This window comes from Dermochelys coriacea, chromosome 11, assembly GCF_009764565.3.
Source record: "Dermochelys coriacea isolate rDerCor1 chromosome 11, rDerCor1.pri.v4, whole genome shotgun sequence".
NCBI classification, from domain to species: domain Eukaryota; kingdom Metazoa; phylum Chordata; order Testudines; family Dermochelyidae; genus Dermochelys; species Dermochelys coriacea.
The window spans coordinates 12804922-12830918 of record NC_050078.2 but is presented as its reverse complement, the minus strand read 5'-3'; the positions used below and the strand labels follow the sequence as shown (position 1 = coordinate 12830918).

At 42.9% G+C, this 25997-nt stretch overlaps 1 protein-coding gene across 7 annotated transcripts in view; it reads right to left on the bottom strand.

Annotated features, from left to right (window-relative positions):
- Window positions 1-6003: 6003 nt before the first annotated feature.
- The window catches only part of KALRN (kalirin RhoGEF kinase), a 777539-nt gene continuing 757545 nt past the window's right edge, over window positions 6004-25997 (bottom strand). For all 7 annotated transcript variants that reach the window (XM_038421355.2, XM_038421356.2, XM_038421358.2 and 4 more), the window contains 8 exons: window positions 24985-25156; window positions 23661-23782; window positions 21840-21971; window positions 15005-15169; window positions 12965-13043; window positions 11482-11682; window positions 10285-10423; window positions 6004-7483 (listed from right to left, as the gene is read on the bottom strand). In XM_038421355.2, the coding sequence (XP_038277283.1) occupies window positions 6938-7483; window positions 10285-10423; window positions 11482-11682; window positions 12965-13043; window positions 15005-15169; window positions 21840-21971; window positions 23661-23782; window positions 24985-25156 (1556 nt within the window). In that variant the 3' untranslated portion in view covers window positions 6004-6937. The remainder of the gene's footprint in view (window positions 7484-10284; window positions 10424-11481; window positions 11683-12964; window positions 13044-15004; window positions 15170-21839; window positions 21972-23660; window positions 23783-24984; window positions 25157-25997) is intronic.

Below are 25997 nucleotides of genomic sequence, written 5' to 3'. Positions count from 1 at the left end.
GGAGAGAAGAATCTGCCTCTATAGTGAATGACTGGAAACAGAACCAACTGTGTGATTGTCAGTCAGACCTCTGTGTATGCACTAGTCGCTAAACTCGTCTCTGAAGATTGTATTGTATTTTAGATAATTTGCTTTTTATCTTCTAATTTGAAAGGCATTAAAGTACGGTTATAGTCCCAAAGCATCCATACAAATAGCATTATGGGGTTCCATATTTAGCCTCTTTTGATGGTTAGCATATCAAAGGTCAAATTATGCCCTCAACTACACCTGTGAAACCCTCTGATACCACAGGAAACTAAGAGCAGAATTTGGCCACAAATTTACTTACTTGAAAAAGGAGTACTTGTGGCACCTTAGAGACTAACAAATTTATTAGAGCATAAGCTTTCGTGAGCTACAGCTCACGAAAGCTTATGCTCTAATAAATTTGTTAGTCTCTAAAGTGCCACAAGTACTCCTTTTCTTTTTGCGAATACAGACTAACGGCTGCTACTCTGAAACTTGAAAAATGATGCTTGTTTAAACTGCTAGCACTTCAAAATAGACCTTTCCTAGACCTAAAGAAGAGCTCTGTGTAAGCTTGACTCTTTCACCAACAGAAGTTGGTCCAATAAAAGATCTCTCACCCACCTTGTCTCTTAGCACTTCAAAATAGCATTCCTATTGATCCCAAAAGGATCAGTTATTCAAGAGTCGGGGGTGGGATGTGGAAAGCTTTGATTATTTTACATAATAACAGTCATACTGGATCAGACCCATGGTCTATGTAGCTCAGTATCCTGTCTTCCGACAGTGGCAGTGTTGGATGCTTCAGCAGCCGTGAAAAGAACAGGGATATTTATCACGTGATCCATCCCCTGTCATCCACTCCCAGCTTCTAACAGTCAAAAGGTTTAGAGACACCCAGAGCATGGGGTTGTGTCCCCGACTATCTTCGCAAATAGCCATTGATGGGCCTAACCTCTATGAATTTATCTAATTCTTTTTTGAACCCAGTTATACTTTTGGCATTCACAACATCCCCTGGCAATGAGTTCCACAGGTTGACTGCATTGTGTGAAGTTCTTCCTTTTGTTCATTTTAAACCTGCTGCCAATTAATCACGTTGGATGACCTCTAGTTCACGTGTTATGTGAAGGGGTAAACAGTACTTCCTTATTTACTTTCTCCGTCACCGGTCATCATTGTATAGACCTCAATCATATCTCCCCTTAGTCCTCTCTTTTCCATGCTGAACAGTCCCAGTCTTTTTAATCTCTCCTCAGATGAAGCTGTTCCGTACCCCTCATCATTTTTGTTGCCCAATATATCTTTTTTTGAGATGGGGGCAATCAGAACTGTACACGGTATTCAAGGTGTGGGTGATTTATATAGAGGCAACATTGTATTTTCTGTCTTATTGTCTATCCCTTTCCTAATGGTTCCTAACATAGTTAGCTTTTTTGACTGCTGCTGCACATTGACTAGATGTTTTTGGAGAACTATCCAGCATGATTCTAAGATCTCTTTCTTGAGAGGTAAAAGCTAATTTAGATGCCATCATTTTGTACATATAGGTGGGATTATGTTTTCCAATATGCTTTACTTTGAATTTAGAAATACTGAATTTCATCTGCCATGTTGTTGCAGTGTCACGCACTTTTATGAGATCCCTTTGTAATTCTTCACAATCTGCTTTGGACTTAACTATCTTGAGTAATTTTGTATCTTCTACAAACTTTTCCACCTCACTGTTTACCCCATTTCCAGATCATTTATGAATATGTTGAACAGCACTGGTCCTAGTACAGATCTTTGGGTGACCCAGAAACTTACCTCTCTCCACTGTGAAAAATGACCATTTTTCCCAACCTTTTGTTTCCTATCTTAACTAGTTAACTGGCCCTGTGCATGGAATTGGAAACATTTTAGAGACTGCTACCATGGAGGTCCTGGACAGTAATCTCTTTTAGCAGCCTAATTTGGTCTCTAGGACATCTTTCCTATGTTTCCCTAAGTCATTAGTACCTTCATGTACCACATCAACCAGTTTCTCCCCCACACTGCACCCATCTGTCAATTCACCATGCAGTTCTCCCAGTTGTCACAAACCCAGCCATCTATATTTCTAATAATCAAATCCCCCATTACTATTACATATGTCTTCTTAATAACTGGGGTTCCCTCCCATGGAGGGGTGTCCTCAGTGCAAGAGGATATCATGACATCATCTGGAAAGAGGGTCCCAACTATGGGATTGTTTTCTCATCAACACCACAGAATCTGTCAGATAGGGGGTAGGACCGCTTTAGTCAGTCTTGGAAAGTCTTGTCTGTGTACCTCTTTCTCCCTTAGCTCCTGCAGTGCAGCCACCCGAGTCTAAAGAGTTTGTTCTCTGAGAGCCACAAGTTACTGTTTAAGTTACAAGTATCAAAAAACCTTGACTGGGTGCCAGTCTTCTTCTCTGCCTATTCACTCCCTTCTTGCAAGCGGCCAGAGTGTTTCAGTGTCAAAAGCATGCCTGCTCACAAGAACAGAAAGACAGCTAGATGGATACACACACACACACACACAACTGCACTGTGATTTTTCGGTTAATGCAGCATCTTAGGTTTGCTCTTGGTAGGTCACTATCTAAGCAGTAGCCCTTTCTTTAGCATTTTCAATATTGCGTAGACAAGTAAAGAATTAGTAAGGTATTACAAAGTACATGCGATCTGACTACTTCAAGCAGAGCCACCAGACCTCTGTGCAATTAGAAATTCAACTTTCTCCACTTAATATCCATTTGCCAGGTGGCTGTTTACAATTCTATTGTCAGAATACAGTAAATACATACAGTATGGTATCACACATGTTGGTGTTTTTAGGGTGTTTCATTAACTTGATTGCTGCTACCTTTCGTTATGCCACACTGATGGTTAAAATTTCACAGTACAGGTTCGTCTCCTGGTTTCAAACCTCTTAACAGCCTATCCGTACCTCATGAAAAACAATGAGCTCTTCACTGTTTGTTATAGGCAATACTTAATATGCAAGCTCTCCAACAGCATATTACAGCGGATGTTGCAGTTCTGGAACCACTAGTCCACTTTGAGGATCCACTTTTCCTATTTGCTGAAGTTCAAGGACTCCTTTGGGCAGAGTTACACTTTTCAGGTCCCTCTGCATCTGCACTGGAGAGGTCAAGATTTGGCCATAAATTATTTTAGTGGGAACAAGATCAGACATAATTCCTTACTGTTTAAATGTAAACTAGCACTTACAGTGCAATTCTGCATTTCTTATTCAGGGAAAACACCTATTAAAATCAGTGGGAGTTTTATTTGTGTGAGGAATGCAAGATCAGGCTCATAACATTCATAGATAACCTTGTGATTAAAAGGTTCAAGGATTTTTGAGCTAACTGAAAAAGAGCAGTGCATGGGAAATGGAATTTTCTAATGAGAAGGAGGCAAAAGCAAAGAAAATCCCCTGCATAAAAATCTAAAGGTTTGAAGTTCAGCATTTTCCAATCTCCCATCTAAAAGGCACCTCACTTTTTAAAGATGTTTTTTGAGCTACAGGACCTAACCTATCTCCCAGCCTTTTATCCTTCCTTTTTCTATCATTTTATGGCAGCAAGAGGCCCTAAACATTCTGGCAGTCAATCCAATCTCTTTTCCCACAAGCCTCAAAGGTGTAAGTGCATTTACTCTGTGTGGCAATTTGAGACCTGAATGCATATTGCAAGAAAATAAAATAAGAACTGACTCCATATTGTGCAAGATCCATGTGACTTTTTTTGTACTAATGCCCAGGAGAAAGTTTGTGGCTTACAAAGTACACACATTTTAGAAAAGTTGTTGGGATTTTTAACTGAACTCCCATAAACATAAGCACGACCATACTGGTTCAGACTAAAGGTCCATCTAGCCCAGGGTCCTGTCTTCCAACAGTGGCCAATGCCAGGTGCCCCAGAGGGAATGAACAGAACAGGTAATCGCCAAGTGATCCATTCCCTGTCGCCCATTCCCAGCTTTTGACAAACAGAGGCTAGGGACACCATCCCTGCCCATCCTGGCTAATAGCCATTGATAGTCCTATCCTCCATTAAATTTATCTAGTTCTTTTTTGAACCCTGTTATAGTCTTGGCCTTCACAACATCCTCTGGCAAGGAGTTCCACGGGTTGGTTGTGTGAAAAAAATTTTTTGTTTTAAACTTGCTGCCTATTAATTTCACTTGGTGGCCCTTAGTTCTTGTGTTATGAGAAGGAGTAAATAGCACTTCCTTATTTACTTTCTCCACACCAGTCATGATTTTATAGCCCTCTATCATATGTCCCCTTAGTAGTCTCTTTTTGCAAGAAGAAAAGTCCCAGTCTTATTAATCTCTCCTACTATGGAAACCATTCCATACTCCTAATAATTTTTGTTGCCCTTTTCTAAACCTTTTCCAATATATCTTTTTTGAGATGGGGCGGCCACATCTGCAACCAATATTCAAGATGTGGGTGTACCATGGATTTATATAGAGGCAATATGATACTTAAGTGAAATATCCCCAAGAGCCAACTTTTACAAGTAGGGAGAAGGGAAGTATGAATAGTCCTGCAGTGAGAAAGTACCTGAGTGCCGCACTAATGTAGGAAACTCATTGGTAGCTGTAGTCTGGAGGATGCTAAAGCCATGTTGCAGTCTTGCTGAGGATGTGATTCTATTCTCTGATTTGTGGGAGGTGCCACTGATTTGCTTAGAAAAGTAGCTGCAGCATTAAAGAGAGGAAGTGGAATGGGTTCCAGATGATCCATAATATCCAGCCCTCTGACAAGCCTCTCCCTTCCAAGTCCTTCAGGTGGACTCCTGCCTCCCCTCCACTTCAGAGGGCTTGGCTCTCCCTCATTGATATTGCCGGTTATGCTGCCTCTGACCCTCCCTGTTACAGTGTCTCTCTTCTCTGACTGCAGGTCCCAGATCCCCAGAACCCATTCTTTTATCTAAGTTACATAGGGCTGAGTCTCTTAATGTGCTCTTGCTGGCTTCTGTGTCCACTAGCAAAATATACTGCCCCACCTGAAAGGCAGAGGAGACCCTACCTTCACTTCAGTCAATGTGATTTCATTGTGTAGGGCAAGCATATTGCTGGGATCCCACAGAAAGGTAGAGGGCTCCTGCACGCTATGAATTTGGGCTTTGAAGGGGGTCAAAGACAGAAGCCCTGAGGCTATTGCAGTGCTTGTGGAGTGTCTACATCACTTGGCGGTGGAGAGAATTCCTCTCTGCCCACCAACCAACTCCTGGGGATATTCCCGGGACACAACCCAGTCACTTGGACCATGTGCTGGATTTTGCTACTGCCCCTAAGTGATTTCTCAAGATAGACTAGATAGCACAGGTTATTTCATCAAGACCTTTGCCTCGAGAAATCCCAAAACCATGAATGAAGGGTTTACTATTACCTGGCTTGGTAACATCAGTGGTATTGCTTACTCCAGGCATGCAGATAGTTCTCAGCACTGTCAGAACTTACCTACTAGCCTGGACAGAATACACTGCATTGCTGATTATCAGATCCACCCCCCACCCCCGCCCGCCCGCCCACAAGGCTGGCCTTACAATTTGTAGGGTCCCCAAGCTATTGGAGCAGGAGGAGGAAAAGCACTAGGCGGTGAGTTGCCTCCTCTTCCGGTCCTGCAGCTAAAAAGGAGAAGATTTGGCCAGCCAATGAATTGCCTAGGATGTAAAAATAGCCTCATCAATGCTTTGGTGGTGGAGAGAGATTTATGAATCTAGAAGTGTAATAAGCAACCAATCTTAACACTGAAAAATATTTTGAAGCTGTAAACACAAAGATGAACCCACTACTCTTTCTGCACTTTGACCGGCTTTGGATGGACTTTAGGCCGAGCAATTTCAGAGCTAGAAATGGAACAGGATCCTTTTTATAATATTATATATATATATATATATATATATATATATATACACACACACACATATACACACACACACACACCATATGTAAATTGAACAACCGGATAGAAAAAAAAATCTAATTTACAGATACGGCAAAAATCAGACATAGCCTTTTCTCAGTGCACAGGTTTTGGAAAAAAGATTTCTGTACAATGTTTATAAAATGTTTTAAAAAACAATCAGCGTCTCATTGTGCTTAGTCAAAACAGCTTTCTGGCGCAGTGAATTCACTGCCTTAACCAAAGCTTTAAAAGTTACTGCATGTTGGTTTGATATAGCAGAAAGCTCTGGAATCCCACTAGTATTCTCATCTGAAGAGGTATGCGTGAGCAATACCATGCAACGACAGCGTGTCTGAAATCACATTGTATTTAAATCAGTTAACAACAAAAGCTGATATTACAATGAAGAGGGCCTGATCCGGCATGTCCTCTGCAGGCTGAGTCCCCATTGAGGTCAATGGGAGTCATGTGTATTAAGGGCTTGCAAAGTCCGGCCTGTAACTGGCACTTGGCTAGCAATGATTTCAGCAAAATCTGAATCCAACACAGTTTTGCAGTAAATGCCGACTTTCTAAGGTCAACCTAGTTTTACTCTACCAATCACTACTCTCTTCCAAATCAGTCTGGGAAGATTGTGAGGCTGTCTTATAAGGCTGCCTTTCAAAAAAACAAGGCAACAGTATTTTGGTTTCCATTTTAAACACCCTCTCTATAATATGGACATCACTATAACCAGAAGATTGCTTCCTTTCCAAGAACAGCCTTGTCAAGAGGGTGTGCACGCTGACTTAACAGCACTTACAGTAACTTTGGTTCTGAGTAACTGGACAGATACTGCAACCACTAGCATGAATTACATCCCTCAATTTGGGAAACCACATGAAATGTATGCAATACTTAATACAGAATTATATACAGACAGATTCTGCCTTGTGTCTGTTCATACTGTATGCCTTGCCTCAGGCCCAGCTGTGTAGTATCACAGGATTACACTGCATCACGTTCCCGGGTTCATCCTGCTCATTATGAAGCTCTTAACGTTGGGAACTGGATGCACATCATACTGGTGTCTGCGGCGCTCAATGAAGCAAGCCAGACGGGAGGTATCCAGTGGGATTTTGGAATAGCTGCCATTGTGAGGCTGCAGCCAAGGATGCTGTAAACAAGTGGCTGCTGTTGGCCTCCTCCTGAAGTCTTCCTGGAGGATAACATTGATAAAGTCTCTGGCTGCATGACTCACATCACAGAAATACTCATGAGGGAAGCTGAAATCCACTCTGCACACGTTTATACATGTCTCCTCTTTGCTTTCATCCAGGAATGGAGAGACGCCACTTAACATGACGTAGGTGAGGACCCCAATGCTCCAGATGTCCGTGCCCAGTGAGACAGGGGCACCTTGGATAACTTCAGGAGCTGCAAACTCAGGGTTTCCAAGCAGCTGATGAACATGGTAATGACCCGTGATCTGAACTGCATCTTCCAAGTCTATAAGCTTGACACGAGGCACTGGGATCCGTAAGTCAATGAGCAGATTTTCTGGCTGTTGAAATTTTAAAACAGACTAAATTGTAGGATTGTTTTGTAAATGAAATTTGTGGCTTTCATTTTAAGAGAAGTCAATATCAGTGGTTCTCAACCAGAGGCCCAGGGCCCCCTTGGGGGCTGTGAGCAGGTTTCAGGGGGTTCACCAAGCAGGGCCAGTGTTAGACTTGCTGGGGCCCAGGGCAGAAAGCTGCATGAGCCCCTGCATGGAGCTGAAGCCTGGAGTCCTGAGCCCCGCCATCTGGGGCTGAAATAGAATTCTGAGCAACTTAGCTTCACGGTGCCCCATGGCATGGAGCCCTGGGCAATTGCCCAGCTTGCTAACCCTTAATACTGGCCCTAGCTTTTATATGCAGAAAACCAGTTATTGTGGCACAGGTGGGCCGTGGAGTTTTTATAGCATGTTTGGGGGGCCCTCAGAAAGAAAAAGGTCGAGAACCCCTGGTCTACACCAATATTTAGTTTTGCTTTTCATGTGTACTAGCTCATCAAGACTTGTACTAAATCAGAGATGCGAAATACCAATCAGGACACTGAATGCCTGGGAACAAATTCAGCTCCCATTTAAAGAGCTGTTAAGGCAGATCAACACCTTTAGTGTCAATGGAGTTATTCAGGTTTTACACCAGCGTAATGGAGCAGGACTTGACTCTTGGTTTCTATGAGATGAGATACGTTTATTTTTCCCAAATTAATCTTCCTAGAGCAATTATATATGGATATAATTATTTGTCTTCCAAACTAGAGTATAGGAGTTTTTTGTCCTAACCTCCCCTGGTTTCTTCCTACTCACAACTATTTCATCATTTCTTATGGCTCTCTCCCTCTGGCTGTCTCCCTCCTTTTGCACTTTCCCCAGGAGTTTTCATTTGAACCGTGGATTCAGCTCTCATCTAATGCATCCGATGAAGTGAGCTGTAGCTAACGAAAGCTTATGCTCTAATAAATGTGTTAGTCTCTAAGGTGCCACAAGTACTCCTTTTCTTTTTGCGAATACAGACTAACACGGCTGCTACTCTGAAAGCTCTCATCTAGCTTGTGATAACTTTCAAATTTATTTCTTCACCATCATCTACTCATACCTCTCTGCTGGTCTCTCTCTCCTCATCCTCATGCAGTTCTTACTGCTACCTCAAGCTCAACATGTCTAAAATTAAACTGATCATAGAGCTTTCTTCTCTCTCAGTTCTCAAATCATTGTTGACAACACCAGCATCCCTTCCTTCACCCAATTTTATAAGTTCATGACTCAGTCTACTGACTACTGTGAATTCTGCCTCCCTTGCTTCTCACTTTACCAGCACAGTTTTGTTCCCGTCAGTGCATCTCTGAATGACTCAAGTGATGGGGACTCCCACCACTTGCTTTGGGAAGCTATCCTATGGTCTAATAAAGTTGCTGATTTAGGATTCAGTGTAATTTCTAAGTAATTTGCAGGAATACAGACTTCCTGAAAGCTCCTATGGGTCTAGCAAAGAACATAAAAATACATATTGAAAAGCATTTTGAGTAGCTTAGCCAATTGGAACTTAACCTTTTTATATGTTATTTTGGGAAAAAGATTTGGTCATGGGCAATGGAAAAACCAAAGCACTACCTGCAATGACACATTTCTGGTCTGATGATTCCAGGAGACTCTTCCACTGAGCCGAGTCTACTACTAGGGATTGAGTCTCTAAGTGGAAAGGGAATTCATATAAGAGGGCAGGTTGGGCCTTAGTGTCTATTTTTGATTGCCATTTAAGTCTGCACCTGTACTTTGTATAAAAATAAATAAATCCCAAAACAACCAATACAACCTTAACTGCTACTCAGGGCAGCTTGAGCCAAGGTTTGTGTCAATCCCCAATGAAATTCTAGTGACTATTCTGTGATAGTTACAATCAGTCAGTCAAAAGAATTGGAATGCCAATAAGTAAAACATTACAATAATGAATTCAGGACATTATCTGTCAGACTCTGACAGCAGAGCTGCCTCCCACCATGTGTGTTAACAAAACAAGGTTTGATTCATGTTACAGAGTAGCAGCTGTGTTAGTCTGTATTCACAAAAAAGAAAAGGAGTACTTGTGGCACCTTAGAGACTAAAATTTATTTGAGCATAAGCTTTCATGAGCTACAGCTCACTTCATCGGATGCATCGGATGAACTGAGCTGTAGCTCATGAAAGCTTATGCTCAAATAAATTTGTTAGTCTCTAAGGTGCCACAAGTACTTCTTGATTCATGTTAATGACACTATGGACTTTTGAGCCTCCCTAATTCTACAAAATGCAGTTGGGAAAATCTTTTCCCCTCTGATGAAGTCACTCCCCTCCTTGAATCCCTCCGCTGGGCTCCTGTCCCATCCCATTCAAGTTTAAGCTCCTTGCCCTCACCTTCAAGGCTTTGCACTACTATGCTCTTGTCTGCCTCTCTGCTCTTTTCTTTTCATAGTCCCTACTTTGTTCCTCCCGCCCAACTTTTCCCTTTGAATCCTTCTCCTACTTCTCTTTTTTGCAAGAGCAACTTTTCTCATGTACCAGGCATCCACTCTCCTAATCAAATCCCTCCTTAAAACATGGCTCTTCCACAAAGCCCAGCAGCATAAATCCATGAAACAGGGAAGGGATGTCTTATGTATTAAGAGGAAGAAAGAAATCCTGCACCGTGTGATCAGCCTGTCTGCTGACCACCTGGCACTTTTTTTTTAATCTGAGCTGTCTATTTAGACTGTAAACTCATTAGAGCACAGACTGTCTCCTAAGCATTCTGGGACGGTGCTTGACCAATGAATAGCTTCATCCTCTTTTCTTCCTACCTTTATATCTAAATGAGCCACTCTGCAATTGTGAAGATATTGTAAGGCTTCCATTGTGTCTCTTATGTAGAAAGCTACTTTTTCCTCCATCAGTTCATCATGATTCATAAGATAATCCAAGAGACGGCCATCATCCATACTAAAAACAAATAAAAAACCCAGCTTGAAAAAAAAAATCATCACATGAAACCTCCAGGAATGGCTAATATTTGAAAATATAATTGCAATGACTTAAAAATGGAGGAAACTAAAATATAAGGCTCAGCATGTAGCTAATGATCGGTAAAGACACTAGCAGGTCATGAAAGCAGTAGCATGATTATTTCTCAACTATTAACTTATCAACAGTCTTTGAAAAATCTAAAGCAGCCTCAGGATATCGTAATTTGCTCAAGAACTGATTCAACATATGGTGGCAATTTCTCTGAAAACAAATACATGTATTTACTGGGATTGGTCTATTTATCTGTAGAGCTGATGGATAAAGGTGTAAAAAAGACCGAAATTTTCAAATGAAAATATTTTCCTTTTGAAAATGTACACTCTGAAAAATGTCCACCCAAGTCTATTTATCTATGTAAATATATATACACATAGCCCACATGTGTTTCATGGGGACAGTCTCTTTCTAGGTAGCATTTTACAATAATAATAATAATAATATCAAGCTCTTTTAATCATTAGATTTCAAAGCAGGCCACTATTATTATCCCCATTTGACAGCTGGGGAAACTGAGGCACAGGGAGGACAGTGACTTCCTCAAGGTCATCCTGCAGGTTAGTGGCAGAGCCAGGACTAGAACTCAGGAGTCTTAAACCATTGCTCTGTCCACTAAGCCACCTTGTCTCCAAAAAACACCTTTTCTTTACAGAGCAAGGGCACTTGCCTATGTTTAATAGTGACAAATGCAATGCAGCATTTGGGTGAGATTTGACAGATATATATTTGAACACATTTATTAAAAAATGGACAGAGTGGGCCAAATTAATCTCGGATGTATTCCCACTGCCTTCAGTGGAGTAACATCAAACATGAATTTGTCCCAAATGATTCTTAGTTTCCTTTAATCCATAGATGAGAGACAGTAGAAATCCAGTGTGTAATGGGTGCACTACATGGAACTCTAGGTGAAATCCTAGGCTCACTGAAGTCAATGGGACAGCCTCACTTAAATCCTGATCCTGCCAGGTACTTACAGCTCTAAAACTAAGATATAAGATGTGGGCGACTCATAGGTATCGTGGATCGTTATGTACTGAGGATGCTGCAAATGCTGTAACAAAGCTGCTTCGTGTGCTGCCTGCTCTTTCTTTTTCATTTTTTTACTAATGAATTTCACGGCAACGTCCTTCCTGGTGGCTTTGTGAATACATTTCTTTACTATGGAGAATCGACCCCTGGAAGACATGATAATGAAGACGATCCATGAATAAATCATGTCTGTTTTTTCAGTGCAAAAACAGTGATTTTCAACGTGTTATTTAATTCAGCGCATTAATATTTTACAAGGAATCAGATATGTCTAGTTATTAATAACATTTCCCTACAAAGAACCTATGTTCCCTATCCTGGGAGTTGAGATTTTTTGGGATGAGCAAAAAGAGATAACAAATGGTGTCATTTCTCTTTGTACAGTCATTGTGCTGTCGTCTAATAATCTCCCATGGATTCAATTTGCAGCTGCTACTTTTTCTTTTAAATAAGCACAAACAATATTTTCTTAATAAAAACTACCATTCTCAGAAAGCCAAAAGAACTCCCCCTTCCCATTAATTAACAATATTTAATCATTTCACCTAGTCATTTTAGATATAAGGTAAAGTGATTATGAGGGACAAGCAGCAGTAAATCACTTATACGGGGCAGGTGAGACTTGTCCAAAGCTGTGCACAATTGTTCCACAGTGGAGGAACAAAGTGAAATGCTCCTGTCTTGTAACTAGTAAAGTAGTTAAAGAATCCATATGGTGAACACAGACAGATACTAGATGAATTGCACATCGCCCTACAGAGCCACAATAGACCCATAACCCATTAGCCCCAGAAACACTGGCTTCCAGCACTTGACCTAAAGCAGATCTCTTAGACTGCCCTAGTAGTAGATCTCTTATCTTTATATATTGGCCAACCCCTAGAGGGTGACCTCACACAAAGTACGCTACATTACCCATTTGGGCTCCAGTTCAACAAATCATCTCTATTCAGCAAAGCACTTAAATGCATGATTAACTTTAATCATGCACTTAATTCTCAGCACCCTAGTTCAGCGAAGTGCTTAAGCATGTGCTTAAGACCATCACTATCCAACAAAGTATTTAAGTATATCAAGATTGGCTGGATTATCATGATATCAAAAGCCCAGGTCAAACTAAAGAAATGAGAGCAGATGCTAGCAAAAACTTCCAATGACATACAGATTTCCACAACTAATAGGTTAGGATTCACATTCAGCCATTCATTTCTGAATTACACTCCTCAGACTACATTCTAAACTTGGTCTTGAAAGTGACATATTTTGTACTGATTTTATTGTACAACACCATGAAAGAAATGGCATTTTTGAAAAGGTAAGAAGGAGACGCTGCATTTACTTGGTAGCTATAAAAAGAACCCTAAACATTCCCCCAATGGGAAAGTTTCACATGGTTGTTTTTGTGTTTTATTACAATGCTAATATTACCTCCCAATCTCATGCAATTCCATATAAGCAAAGTCAAAGTTTTCTTTCCATGAAACAGTGGCACCATCAGCGGCAGCATCTTTGGGGGAAAAACATATTCAAGATAGATCCAGGTTAAGAAAAGTTTCCTAGGTAACATAAAACATGTTTGAATGATCATATAGCATTAAAAAATTTAAGTGTCTTAAAAGAAAAACTAACAATTAAAAGTTCGTTTCCCTAGGCAAAACTGCCATGGGGAGATTCTGCATGGTGCCTCTAAAAGGTGCATCCCAGGAGAAGAGGAAGTTAAGGTGACTTGAAGTTACCTTTGTGCTGGGCTGCTCCAGTAGCTGCAGGAGTCTTCATTATAACAAAGACAACCTGTGGGGCTAAGTTATAGTTGCCTCTCTGGGCACAACTACACTGCAGCTGAGAACGAGCCACCCAGCCCATGTAGACAGATTCACACTAATAGGGTTTGAGCTAGTGCACTAAAAATAGCAGTGCAGATGTTGCAGGTTGGGCTGGAGTGCAGGCTATCATGGCTTGGAGAACATAAGTATGGCCATACTAGGTCAGACCAATGGATCCATCTAGCCCAGTATCTTGTCTTCCAACAGTGGCCAATGCCAGGTGCCCAGAAGGAATGAACAGAACAGGTAATCATCAAGTGATCCATTCCGTCGCCCATTCCCAGCTTCTGGCAAACAGGCTATGGACACCATCCCTGCCCATCCTGGCTAATAGCCATGGGTGAACCTATCCTTCATGAACTTATCTAGTTCTTTTTTGAACCCTGTTATAGTCTTGACCTTCACAACATCTTCTGGCAAAGAGTTCCACAGGTTGTGCAAAGAAATGCTTATTTTTGTTTGGTTTTAACCTGCTGCCTATTAATTTCATTTGGTGACCCCTAGTTCTTGTGTTATGAGAAGGAGTAAATAGCACTTCCCCCCCTTATTTACTTTCCCCACACCAGTCATGAATTTATGGACTACTATCATATCCCTGCTTAGTCTTCTCTTTTCCAAGCTGGAAAGTCCCAGTTTTATTAATCTCTCCTCATATGGCAGCCATTCCATATCCCAATAATTTTTGTTGCCCTTTTCTGTACCTTCTCCAATTCCAATACATCTTTTTTGAGATAGAGTGACTGCATTTGCTTGCAGTATTCAGTATTCTATTATTTCTCACAATATAAAACAAATTATTATTTATATTACAGTTAGTGCCTAGACCCACCAACCAAGACTAGAGCTCCATGATGCTAGGCATTGCACGTAGTAAGAGTCAGACCTTGCTCCGAAGAGTTTATGGTCTAGATAGGCAAGGCAGAGTGGGGGAGATGGAAAGTATTATTATCGCTATTTTACAGATGGGAACTGAGGCACCGAGGATCAAGTGACTTGTCCAAGGTCACACAGAACCTTGACGGCAAATCCATCCTCCCTCTCCATTTATGACTTGATGAAATACATTCATATGTTTTAAACCAAGAGAACCTCTGTAAAATAAAGTTAGAAATCCTGCCTTATTCACATCTCAGGGATGTGGGGAGGATTAATATTTGTAAACTGATTTTAAAGCCTCAGATGAAATGGCTTACAAGAGTGAAGAGGATTATTGGCTGGGTATTCATTTAACTTGATTATATTTCTCAAAATGGCCTACTTTCCAGACAGAGCCGGTGGCATGTGGGGGTGGGGAGGGCAAGAGAGGAATTGGGCATACATTCCCTGGCATTGGGGGAATATGGAGGAATCCTGTTATGGTGAGGTGGAGGAATGGCGAGATTTCTGGGATCCATCAGATACTCAGTTATTCAAATGCCTTTTCCTTTTAGGGAGAAAAGAGTTGTTGATGCTAAGACTTGGTGAAGCTAGTAACATTTAGGATTGCTCTGAGGAAGTATCTAGCTTTCTCTGATATTCATCACCTGAATCTCAGCTCTGGAATGGAAATTTGATGTTGACCAATCAAAGAACAATTCTCCTTACAAGCACTGCATTCTCCTTCTCATCCATCAGCTGGCCTTTTCCTTTTCACAAAAGTACTCACCGTACTCAGGTAGGCTCACAAATTCCGACGGCTCACTAGGTAAACTAATTCCCCAGGGATTGCTGGCGCTGACTCTGAACTGATATCGACAGCCTGGAGTGAGATCTTCAATGACGAGATAGGTATCCAAAGTGGAGGCTACTGACTGCTGCCAGACCTGGGATCCTGAATTATGGAGAGAAAGAGCTAGCTGAAGAAAATACAGTTTGATTTAGCTCAGAAGTAGAATACCAGTTCTTAAAGCTACCTAGCACTAGTATTCACCACCATTTACAGGTTTATAGCAGAATGATAAGGTCAATTCATAAAGAAATCAGTGTGTGAATGAAGCATACTCAGTAAGAGAATTCTCTCTTTCACACCCATATATATGTATGTCACATGAGGCTCTGTATATTGTAGCAGTTAAAATCCATGGGCTTTTTTAAAAGGTAGAAATGAAAAAGCCTCTATTATTATGTAGTTAATTTTGACCACTGGGGACCTGAAAATACACAGAATTGTTTGTAATGATACATTCTTGAGTGATTTGCTCAAGACTAGTTTTGATGGGCCTAATGCTCTACTCCAATACGCTGGTTTTGAGCTGCTTTAAATTTCATTGTGTAGGGTGATCCAAGAGGTTCTAACTTGCATTAGGCATGTAGCCTCCCTTTGGAGTTATACTGGTGTCAAGGAGAGGAGAATCAGGCCTCCCTTGTGATGGGGCTTCCACCACATCCCACAGGAGACTATTCCATTGTTTAGTACCTGACAGTTTTGTACATTGTTTAGTACATGATAGCGCATCCTAAACATTTCTTCTCACAATGTCATCCCATTATTCTTTGCTAATATCTCCTCTGACTACCCTGGAACAATTTTTCTCCCTCCAAATACATATCTTCTCTCTAGTTATTGTTTAACCAAGCTACCGCTATGTAATATTTTACTCTTTCCTTTAGGTCAATCCCTGCAACCCGTCATTTTTGTTGTTCTCTGAACTCCCTTCAGTTTGCCAACATCTTTCTGGCAGTGAGGCCTCCAGAAATGTGCACAGCATTTGAGGTTGTCTCTCACAGGCTTACGTTGATGTGCCTGTGTACAATGTTTCAATGAGTGTGAAATCAGGTAAAGAAATGTGACATTGACTTGATGATTTTCTCTCTTTGATTACAGTGAAGTGCAGTGGGAGAAATGCTATGATGCATTATCTACAATGGCAAGAGGGGACTGGGCCTTAGATAGGATTCTTTGACAGACCTAGATGAAGAACAAGTTGTCAGGATTCTCAAAACATGTCTGTGGCATACATAATGAGATCTGCTAAATATGGAGCCTTCCAAGAATAAAATTCATGGACAACGAGACCAAAATACATCCCACGAAAAAATACCCAGACAGATCCGGAAATGACCGTGGAATAACTGGGTGAAATAACAGAGGAATCAGCAGAAAAGGAGATTCTGTACTGGAAATTTATTTAAAAGAGGGGCCTCTGGTTACCACAAATAACTTTGCATCAGAAGAGGCATTTCCAGTAGGGATAAGGAGGTTTTAGTACCATTATACAAGGCACTGGTGAGACCTCACTTTGAATACTGTGTGCAGTTCTGGTCTCCCATGTTTAAAAAGGATGAATTCAAACTGGAGCAGGTACAGAGAAGGGCTACTAGGATGATCTGAGGAATGGAAAACTTGTCTTATGAAAGGAGACTTAAGGAGCTTGGCTTGTTTAGCCTAACTAAAAGAAGGTTGAGGGGAGATATGATTGCTCTCTATAAATATATCAGAGGGATAAATACAGGAGAGGGAGAGGAATTATTTAAGCTCAGCACCAATGTGGACACAAGAACAAATGGGTATAAACGGGTCACCAGGAAGTTTAGACTTGAAATTAGATGAAGGTTTCTAACCATCAGAGGAGTGAAGTTTTGGAATAGCCTTCCAAGGGAAGCAGTGGAGGCAAAAGATCTATCTGGTTTTAAGATTCTACTCAATAAGTTTATGGAGGAGATGGTATGATGGGATAATGGGATTTTGGTAAGTAATTGATCTTTAAATATTCAGGGTAAATAGGCCAAATCCCCTGAGCTGGGATATTAGATGGAGGGGATCTGAGTTACCCAGGAAAGAATTTTCTGTAGTATGTGGCTGGTGAATCTTGCCCATATGCTCAGGGTTTAGCTGATCGCCATATTTGGGGTCGGGAAGGAATTTTCCTCCAGGGTAGATTGGAGAGGCCCTGAGATTTTTCGCCTTCCTCTGTAGCATGGGGCACGGGTCACTTGAGGGAGGCTTCTCTGCTGCTTGAAGTCTTTAAACCATGATTTGAGGACTTCAATAGCTCAGACATAGGTGAGGTTTTTCGTAGGAGTGGGTGGGTGAGATTCTGTGGCCTGCGCTGTGCAGGAGGTCGGACTAGATGATCAGAATGGTCCCTTCTAACCTTAGTATCTATGAATCTATGAAACTGAGTCCCATTCAGTCACTCCTCACCTGTGCTGATGCAGATTGGTTCAGTCACTTGCAACTGGGTCTTCCATGAATGCCCGGAAACCCAGGGGAACCATTCCTGTAGCCCTTCCTGTGAAGGGTCCTGGACCTTGGTGTCTTGTTTGAAAAACAATGGAAACCAGCACAAAGGATTTTGGGATGCAATGTACCAAATGTGGGGGAAAAGAATGAAGAAAACTGGACCAGTGGTAGTAACCTCACATCTGGGAAGGAGGCACAGGCAGCCACGTTACAGTCCAGATTCACTGGAGATGGCATGACTCCATATCACAAAACTTCAACCTCTGGGCCTGAAGAACAACCTGGGGTATGTTTTGATCTGGGGGCATGTGAGCTGCATGACATCCATTAATGGTAAGTCACAGTAGTGTTGGGCATTCACATGGCAAGAGACGAGCAAGATGGACAAGCATGGAGTATTTTTATATAAATTAGAGTCAGGAAGCGGAATCTTTGTGTATAATACTGACTATTTAACCTGAAGTTCTTACCATAAAAGTATATGTTTTGCATAAAGTACATGAATGCGACTATCTGTGAGGTTCGCTTACAAGGCAGACACAGACAGGGAAAAGTCAGTGATCCTTGTGATACTTAGTGTGGATACATTAAGCTGCCTGTGTTTTTGATCCAAATAATCAAAATACTCAAAGAACTACTGCTTTTTAAAATGTTTTGGATTACTGTTAATGCAAGGGCTATTGTTCTTTGTCAGATGTGCCAGTCAAATTGATGCGATGAGGGTTAAGGTAGATCATTCACTAAGTGACGGGATTTAGACGATTAAATTCAGAATTGCTTCTTACGTTTTTGTTGTAGAATGATGAAGGGAAAAAAAAAAAAGGGAGGCCACATGCCTAAGGCAAGGCATTCCACCCAACGAACATTGTGCCTTTGTGGGCAGAAGGCAAATAGGAATGTGAATCATTTCATATGACCTTGTTGCTAGGCCTGTAGGGATGGCAGTGCATTTAATTATTTATTTTTGCAGGGGGAAAGGAGTGTTGGAGTGGAGAAAGGTGGTAGAATGCAGTGCTGGATGGAAGAAATACAGAAAATGGGACGTTACTGGAATGCAGGAAATAGCAAAATTATTTGGATCAAAAACACAGGCAGTTTAACGTATCCACAGTAAGAGCCCATCAGAAAAGCCTGTCTGATACAGTGACAGTATGATAAGACTTTGAATCAAGACTGGACACCTTTGCTTTAGCCAAACCCAAGTTACTGGGCTCAATGCAGGAGTAGCTGGGAGAAATGTAATGGCCTATGACAGGTGTGGCCAAACCGGGGCTCACGAGCCGAATGTGGCTCTTTAAGGGGTCAACTGTGGCTTGTGGAGCTCAGGGCTTCATCCCGCAGTGGGAAGGGGAAGACCCGGTGCCCAGGCCTTCACCCCACAGTGGGGCACCGAAGCTCGGGCCTTCACCCCACAGTGGGGCGAGCTGGCACTCGCAGCTTCAGCCCCGTAGCAGGGCACCATGGCTCAGGGCTTCAAGCCGGCTGGGGGATGAGTTGAAGCTCGGGGCTTCAGCCCCCTGGGGGTGAGCTGGTGCTCTTGGTTTCAACCCTGCAAGGGGGTAGTAAGGCTGGGCTTCGGTCCCATGGGAGGGGTGCTGCTGCTGGGGGCTTCAGCCCTGCAGGTAGAGCCTAGGCTCTGGCTTCAGCAGCACATGCTCATTATAACAGGAAATTGCATCACTGTAGCACTGTGTAGACCTCATGTGCTGTGATCTCCTTGCCTGCTGCACACTACAGGCCGTGTTTACTGTTCATAAGTCGCAGTTGAATAGTTTTAGATAAAAGTGTTAACCCTACGTTAATTTCATGAATGACAGTGACATCTTCAAACTGTAAGAAACGCAAGTATGAAGAAGAAAACCGAAGTTTTCAGCCAGAATGGGAGGAAGATTTTGCATTCAGTAGGAAAGGTGGCAAACCCCTGTGCCTTATCTGCAATGTATGCTCTCTCACTACAAACGTCACTATGAAACAACTCACAATAACTTCTCCTCTAAATACACTCCTGGATCAGAATTAAGGAAAAACAAGATAACCGCATTAAACACCTCAACAGTCAACAGACACTACTTTTGGCGTTCAGTAAGGAAGCTAACAACTGAAACTACTTTTGTTATGGCATGGAGCATTGCTTGTACGAAACGTCTGTATTGTGATAGGGAACTTGTTAAGAAGAATATAGCAGAAGTTGTTGCAATTTTAGATTTAAGTAACACAAAACTTCAACAACTAATACAGCAAATTCCAATTTTGCACCACACTATGGCGAGGCGGATCTCCCAGATCAGTGCTGATGTTGCAAGCAAGATGCAAAACGATCTAAAGAATTCTCTAGCATTCAGCCTAGCTGTCGACAAATCCACAGATATTCAAGATAAACAACAACTAGCAATATTTGTTCACTATGTTTCCACAGACTTAATTGTGAAAGAAGAAATGTTGGACTTAGTGGCGCTGAAAGAAACAGACTCCAGTGTTGACAAAGAACGCACTTGACAAAGCATTGACAAATGGCAATGCACTGCTGGATAAACTTGTCAGCGTTGCAACGGATGGAGCACCTGCAATGGTGGGAAAAAAAGTAGGTCTTATCAGACTTTTCAAAAGCGATCCCAAGTTTCTGGAGTTTCTCTCTGTTCATTGCATCATCCATCATGAACAACTCACAGGCAGATATTTCAAGTATGAAAATGTTATGAAAAGTGTCCTGGAAATTGTTAATTTCATCCACTCAAATGAGAAGACTCATCAACAGTTCAAAGTGAAGCTTTCACTCTTCCCTTCAAATATATTATGGAATGTACAGCACACAGCTATAAGCATAGAAATATTGTCATCGGCCAGGTCCAGCTTCCAATATACGCAGCGCCAGCGGGCCTTTAAATGTCAAAAAGCACACAAGTCATTCTGCACTTGCTAAGCCTGTTGTTGAACCGCTCCTTGCTGCTGTCAAAGTTGCCCTGTGTATGGCTTCATAAGCCACGGCATTAAGGGGTAGGCAGGGTCTCCCAGGATCACAATGGGCATTTCAACTTCCCCTACGGTGATCTTCTGGTCCGGGAAGAAAGTCCCTGCTTGCAGCTTCCTGAATAGGCCAGTGTTCCGAAAGATGCGTGCGTCATGCACCTTTCCGGACCAGCCTGCGTTAATGTCTGTGAAATGCCCATGGTGATCCACAAGCGCCTGGAGAACCACTGAGAAATACTCATTGCGATTAATGTGGTTAATCGGTGGCTAGGTGGTCTGGTGCCAGAATTGGAATATGCGTGCCATCTATTGCCCCTCTGCAGTTAGGAAAGCCCATTTGTGCAAAACCATCCATAAGGTCACGCATATTGCCCGGGGTCACGGTGTTTCAGAGCAGGATATGATTAATGGCCTTGCACACTTCCGTCAGCATGAGTCCAATGGTCGACTTTGCCACTCCAAACTGGTTAGTGACTGATTGGTAGCAGTCTAGAGTAGCCCATTTCCACAGTGCAATCACCATGTGCTTCTCCAATGGCAGGGCAGCTCTCATTCTCGTGTTCTTGCGCTGCAGGACTGGGGCAAGGTCATCACACAGTCCCATGAATGTGTCTTTCCTCATCCTAAAGTTCTGCAGCCACTGCTTCTTATCCCAGATGTGCATGATGATGTGATCCCACCACCCACTGCTTGTTTCCCCAGTCTGAAAGCAGTGTTCCATTCTGGTCAGCACCTCTGTGAATGCCACAAGCAATCTCATGTTGTAGCTACTATGCTTGGCGAGATCAATGTCGCACTCCTCTTGCCTTTGTAGTTTAAGGAATAACTCCACTGCCACATGTGATGGGTTAGTCAGAGCAAGCAGCATATTGGTCAACAGTTCGGGATCCATTCCTGCAGACTGAAGAAGCAGGACAGGGCGTGCAGTACACAAACCATTGAAAGAGGGTGCTAAATGCAAACGGAAGTACAGGGATTGCTGGGGTGCAAAGCAATGCAACACAGGGCATTGGGACAGGACTCAGGATGCCCTACAACCCCCTCCACCTTCCCACAACTCTTAGTGGCAGAAGAGGAAGAGATGCTCTGTGGGATAGCTGCCCAGAGTGCACCGCTCTGAATACCGCGGCAAGTGCCACAAGTGTGAACACGCTATTGTGCAAGCGGCTGACAGTGTCAACACACAACAGCGGTTTCCCAGCAGTGCTCTCTGCCCATGTAGACATACCCTAAGAGCTCTGCGTGGGAGCACACCTTCTGTATGAAACCCGGGGGAAGGACGGGGGGGCGCACCAGGTTCCCTTGTGCCCCCTTAATGACACCTCTGCCATAAAGGCTAATGTTTTCCTACCTTCTTCTCTGTACTCTACAGTGTAGCCTGAAATGGTGCAATTGCCTGTACTGGATGGGGGCAGCCAGCGAAGGATCACTGAAGTGCAGCTTCTTTCCTGAGCGATGGGACGGTTTGGGGCTGCTGGAACACCTTGAAAAGAAAAATCAGTATCACATCACCTATTGTTTGTACTTTACTGCTTAGAGCATATAAAAGAAAGCCCTACCACTGCCCATTGTAGACATGAGAGTTGTCTGAACAGCGACTGGAGAAATCACAGGAATTGTTATATCAGAACTGGTCCATCCAGTCAGGTATCGTGTTTCCAACATGGGTCTATACTAAAAGGTTTTAGAGGAAGGCCAATGTCCTCTAGACCATAATGTGCTTACTCAGTTGTGCAACACTGTAGCATGGATGGGAGTTTCTTCTTGCTCTCAGCTGGTGCTCAGCTTTGCTCTGAAGCCTGAGTGCCCCCTCTCTTTAGTGGTATTTGAGGAACAAAGGAAGGCAAGTGCAGCCACGGTATATTTCAGCATCACTGAGGATGGCATGGCAATATCATCACCCTTTGACCTTGGAGAACAGCAAGGGGGGGTGGAATTTTCACTCAGACACATGGCGATTTGTATTAGTTTATTCTACCTATGGTAAATGCAGGTGCATTGGTGTCCTTAGCCCATCGCTACTGTTTCTGCTGCAATCTCAGTGCCTGATCCAAACCCACTGAAGTTAAAAAATTTCCGATGAGTTCATTGAACTGAATGGCCCGTTGGTGTGTTGAGCTCAGAGTAGTGACCTTTGAACGGCTGACATTGCAAAAGGTGACAGATAAGGCACATGGGGTGGAATTATTATTATGAATACTTATTTGAATTACTGTAGCACTTAGGAGTCAATCAGCAATTGCTATGCATGTAGCGAAGCACTATCTGGAATACGGTAGCAGCTCATTACCCACTTACTTTTCCGGTAAATATGACAAATCAAACCAATGGGGCCCATTGGGAGAACAAACAAATTGATTTCTTAAATGTTCATGATACTCACCTCTCCACAAGCCATCAGTTATACATTCTTTACGGCTGCGTTGCGTCTAATGCCGCAGGCACCTCTCATTTGAATTTCTAAAATATGCTTTGTTGGACTGGAGGTCACCAACAATCAGCTCACCATTGGGACTCATTACAATTCCATGGATCCTTCATCATTCTTCAAAGGCAAGCTCCCTCAAAGTGTTTTCAAAGGGCCAAATCCTTGCCCCCTCCCTTCAAAGGGGTGGAAAGCCCTAAACTCACCACCAGTAAACTTCACGCCCCCTTGCTTAGGTGCAGGCTCCCCTGGCCAAAGCTTCCTGCAAAGAGGGAAGAGCAGCGGCAACAACATCTATTATGATGATTTGTAACTTGGAGAGGACTCAATTTCCTGCTTATCCTCACTGAAAGCCTTTATGCAAATCACACTTGGTCTTTGCATTGGGGCCCAGTCTGGACCCACAGGGTGCTGTGATTACAGGAAGCTGCATTCTCAGCTAGAATGGGTAAAGGTTATGTGGTTATGATGCATGTTAGGCCAAGATTTTAAAACGTGGCCCTTAAATTAAGGCACCTAAATCTAGAGCTAAGCATCAGCTGCTCCCTCTGACATGAGTGGGAATTGGGGTTGAGTAAAGACTGCATGGTTTGGCCCCCTTGTTTGTCATTCACTTGCAACAGCTCCTTACCTACTTGTTTGGACAGTGGCTATTTGTAAGTGCTCCCAGCCTCCACAAAGGGGCTCAGCAAAGCTTTTGCTGCGTTATGTTTCAGAAGCACAAAAATATAAGGTAAAATCCAATACCTTGCACTTTGACTGTAGCGGAGGTCGAGGCTGTTCCATGTTCATTTGTTGCCACACAGGTGTATATACCACTGTCCTGAGGCATCAGGTTACAAATCTTCAGGGTGATTTCCCCAGAATCACTACAGGTGTCAGAAACATCACATTTTAAAATGCTGTTTTACTAGCGAATACTTACACTGGCATATCTTGTAGCGTATTGGAACGATGAAGATGTCTTAGAGGGTACAATGGGCACAGATAAAGGACGTCAACGCGAAGCACTAAGGAGAAATACATATTAAGGGTATTTTAGTTCTACTGGGCCAAATTCAGACCTGTGACATTGCTCCATTGAGTCCAGTGGATTTGCATAAGGTTGCACTAGGCCTGAATTTGGCCCATTGCACATAAGTTGTCCATCAGTCATGTGTTTGGCAGCATTGGGGTGGGGAAAGGGATGTTGGGAAAAAAAATCAAGGCTACAAGACTAGATGGATCCCCAGTTCTGAAGAAAAAAAGGGAACCACTGATGTAAACACATCACCTGTATGGGAATATCACCCCTCTAAATACCACAGGGAGTCAGTCTGCTGAGCAGGGCAAGTTAGAGTAAGGGCAGCCGTGAAAACTGATGGTCTCTAGGGGATCTCTTGACCCGGCAGCGCGTTTTGATGAACGAGCACAGTAACTTCTTTTTGATTTCTCATTTTCACCCAACTCTGCATTCCCAGGGTACATCTGCACCAGAACCAGAAGCGCTGAAAAAAAAATCTTTTGAGAAAGCTTGTTCCCCTGAGATTTCCACTTTAATTTTGTCCTCCCGAGTAGTTTAGATGAGCTGTAGATGAGCATCTGAACTCAGGCTGCTTATCTGAACTACTCAAACTCCAGAGCTGGCAAGGTTTGCCCAAAGCTGACTGCAAAGCTCTCTGGAAAAAAATCTCTTTTCCTTCCCCACATGGGGCTTTTAGGGCATCCAGCATCCCGATGATCCGTCTTTCTGTCCAAGCACGGTCAGCTAAGACTTCCCCTAGAGACCATCCATGCTCTTTTTGGAACAGCTGAAGGGGGTCCCTAGAGGGTCACACAAGACACTTCCTTGTCCCAGAGGCAAAGCATATTCCCAGGTTGGGGAGCCACAGACTTCACCCGAGTCCCAAACTTTGATCCCCCATAGCTGACATACATAATGTGCTGCTACTGCAGCATGCCAGGCTGGCTTAGATAACCATATCTTTATCTTTAATGTGTCTTGCAGTCAGATTGGTGCAGTCACCTCGTTTGATAGGACGGAAACTACTAACAAGCCTGAATACTTTGGGAGTCCAATACATGAACTTACCAGGATGAAACTGTATAAGTGGCTGTGCTGTTCTCATTGTCGAGAATATTTTGATCTGGTCCCTTCCAGGTTATGTTGGGCTTTGGCCGTCCACAGACTTTGCACTGCAGCATCACCGTGTCACCAAGCAAACAGGTGATATCCACTAATGGCACAAGAAACTCTGGGGCCACTGGAGCAAAAAAAAAAAAAAAAAAAAAAAAAAAAAAAAAAAAAAAAACCACCACACACACAAATCCTTTTAGCCAAGCGGAAGAAATGTGCCCCCATCCAGACCCGATATTTGAATACAAGCATTTAATCCTACCAATCACAGTGGGGTTTTATATCGGATCATGTGCCTGAATGATGCCTTTAAAACCTTTGTACCAAGTGCTGAGGATACAGGAGGCTGGAAGGGAAATTGTTGAAACTGCAACTTCACTAAGAGCCAGACTGTGATGGCTCTTGCATGGCCTGGCAGGGGTGGGAGCCCTGCAAAAAGCCCAACGTGCAAGGGCCTCCCACAGTAGCAGTTCCTTTGCTCTGGAAAGTGCAGAGACCGCTTGCTTCTTTTCTCCACCTTGGAAGCAAATCACTGGAAAATGGGTGAGAAGGAAGTGGGCTGTGTCCCTGCAGTCTGATGAATAGCACTGGCACACTGGGGAAGATGGTGCAACACCGACAGACCCCAGTCATCAGCGGGTGGGATCGAACCAGGGACCTCTGGAGCTTAGTGCATGAGCTTCTACTGGATGAGCTAAAAGCCACCTGGCTGTTAGCTAAGGTTGTAGAGCAGATTCATTTTCTCTCTCTAAGTGGTCTTGGTGCCACTAGATGGGACAGAACACCACATCCAGGAGTTGTCTGGGTTACAATGGCACGCCATACCATCATAATAAATGGAGCAGAGTGAGCTCCTGCTCCTTCCTGTTCACACTGAGCAGCCATGGGAAAGACTGCCCTGGCCTGAAGCACAATCTCCTGGTGCTCTTCCTGGTCAATACAGCTCCTCTTTGGCAGGGCTGTACTAC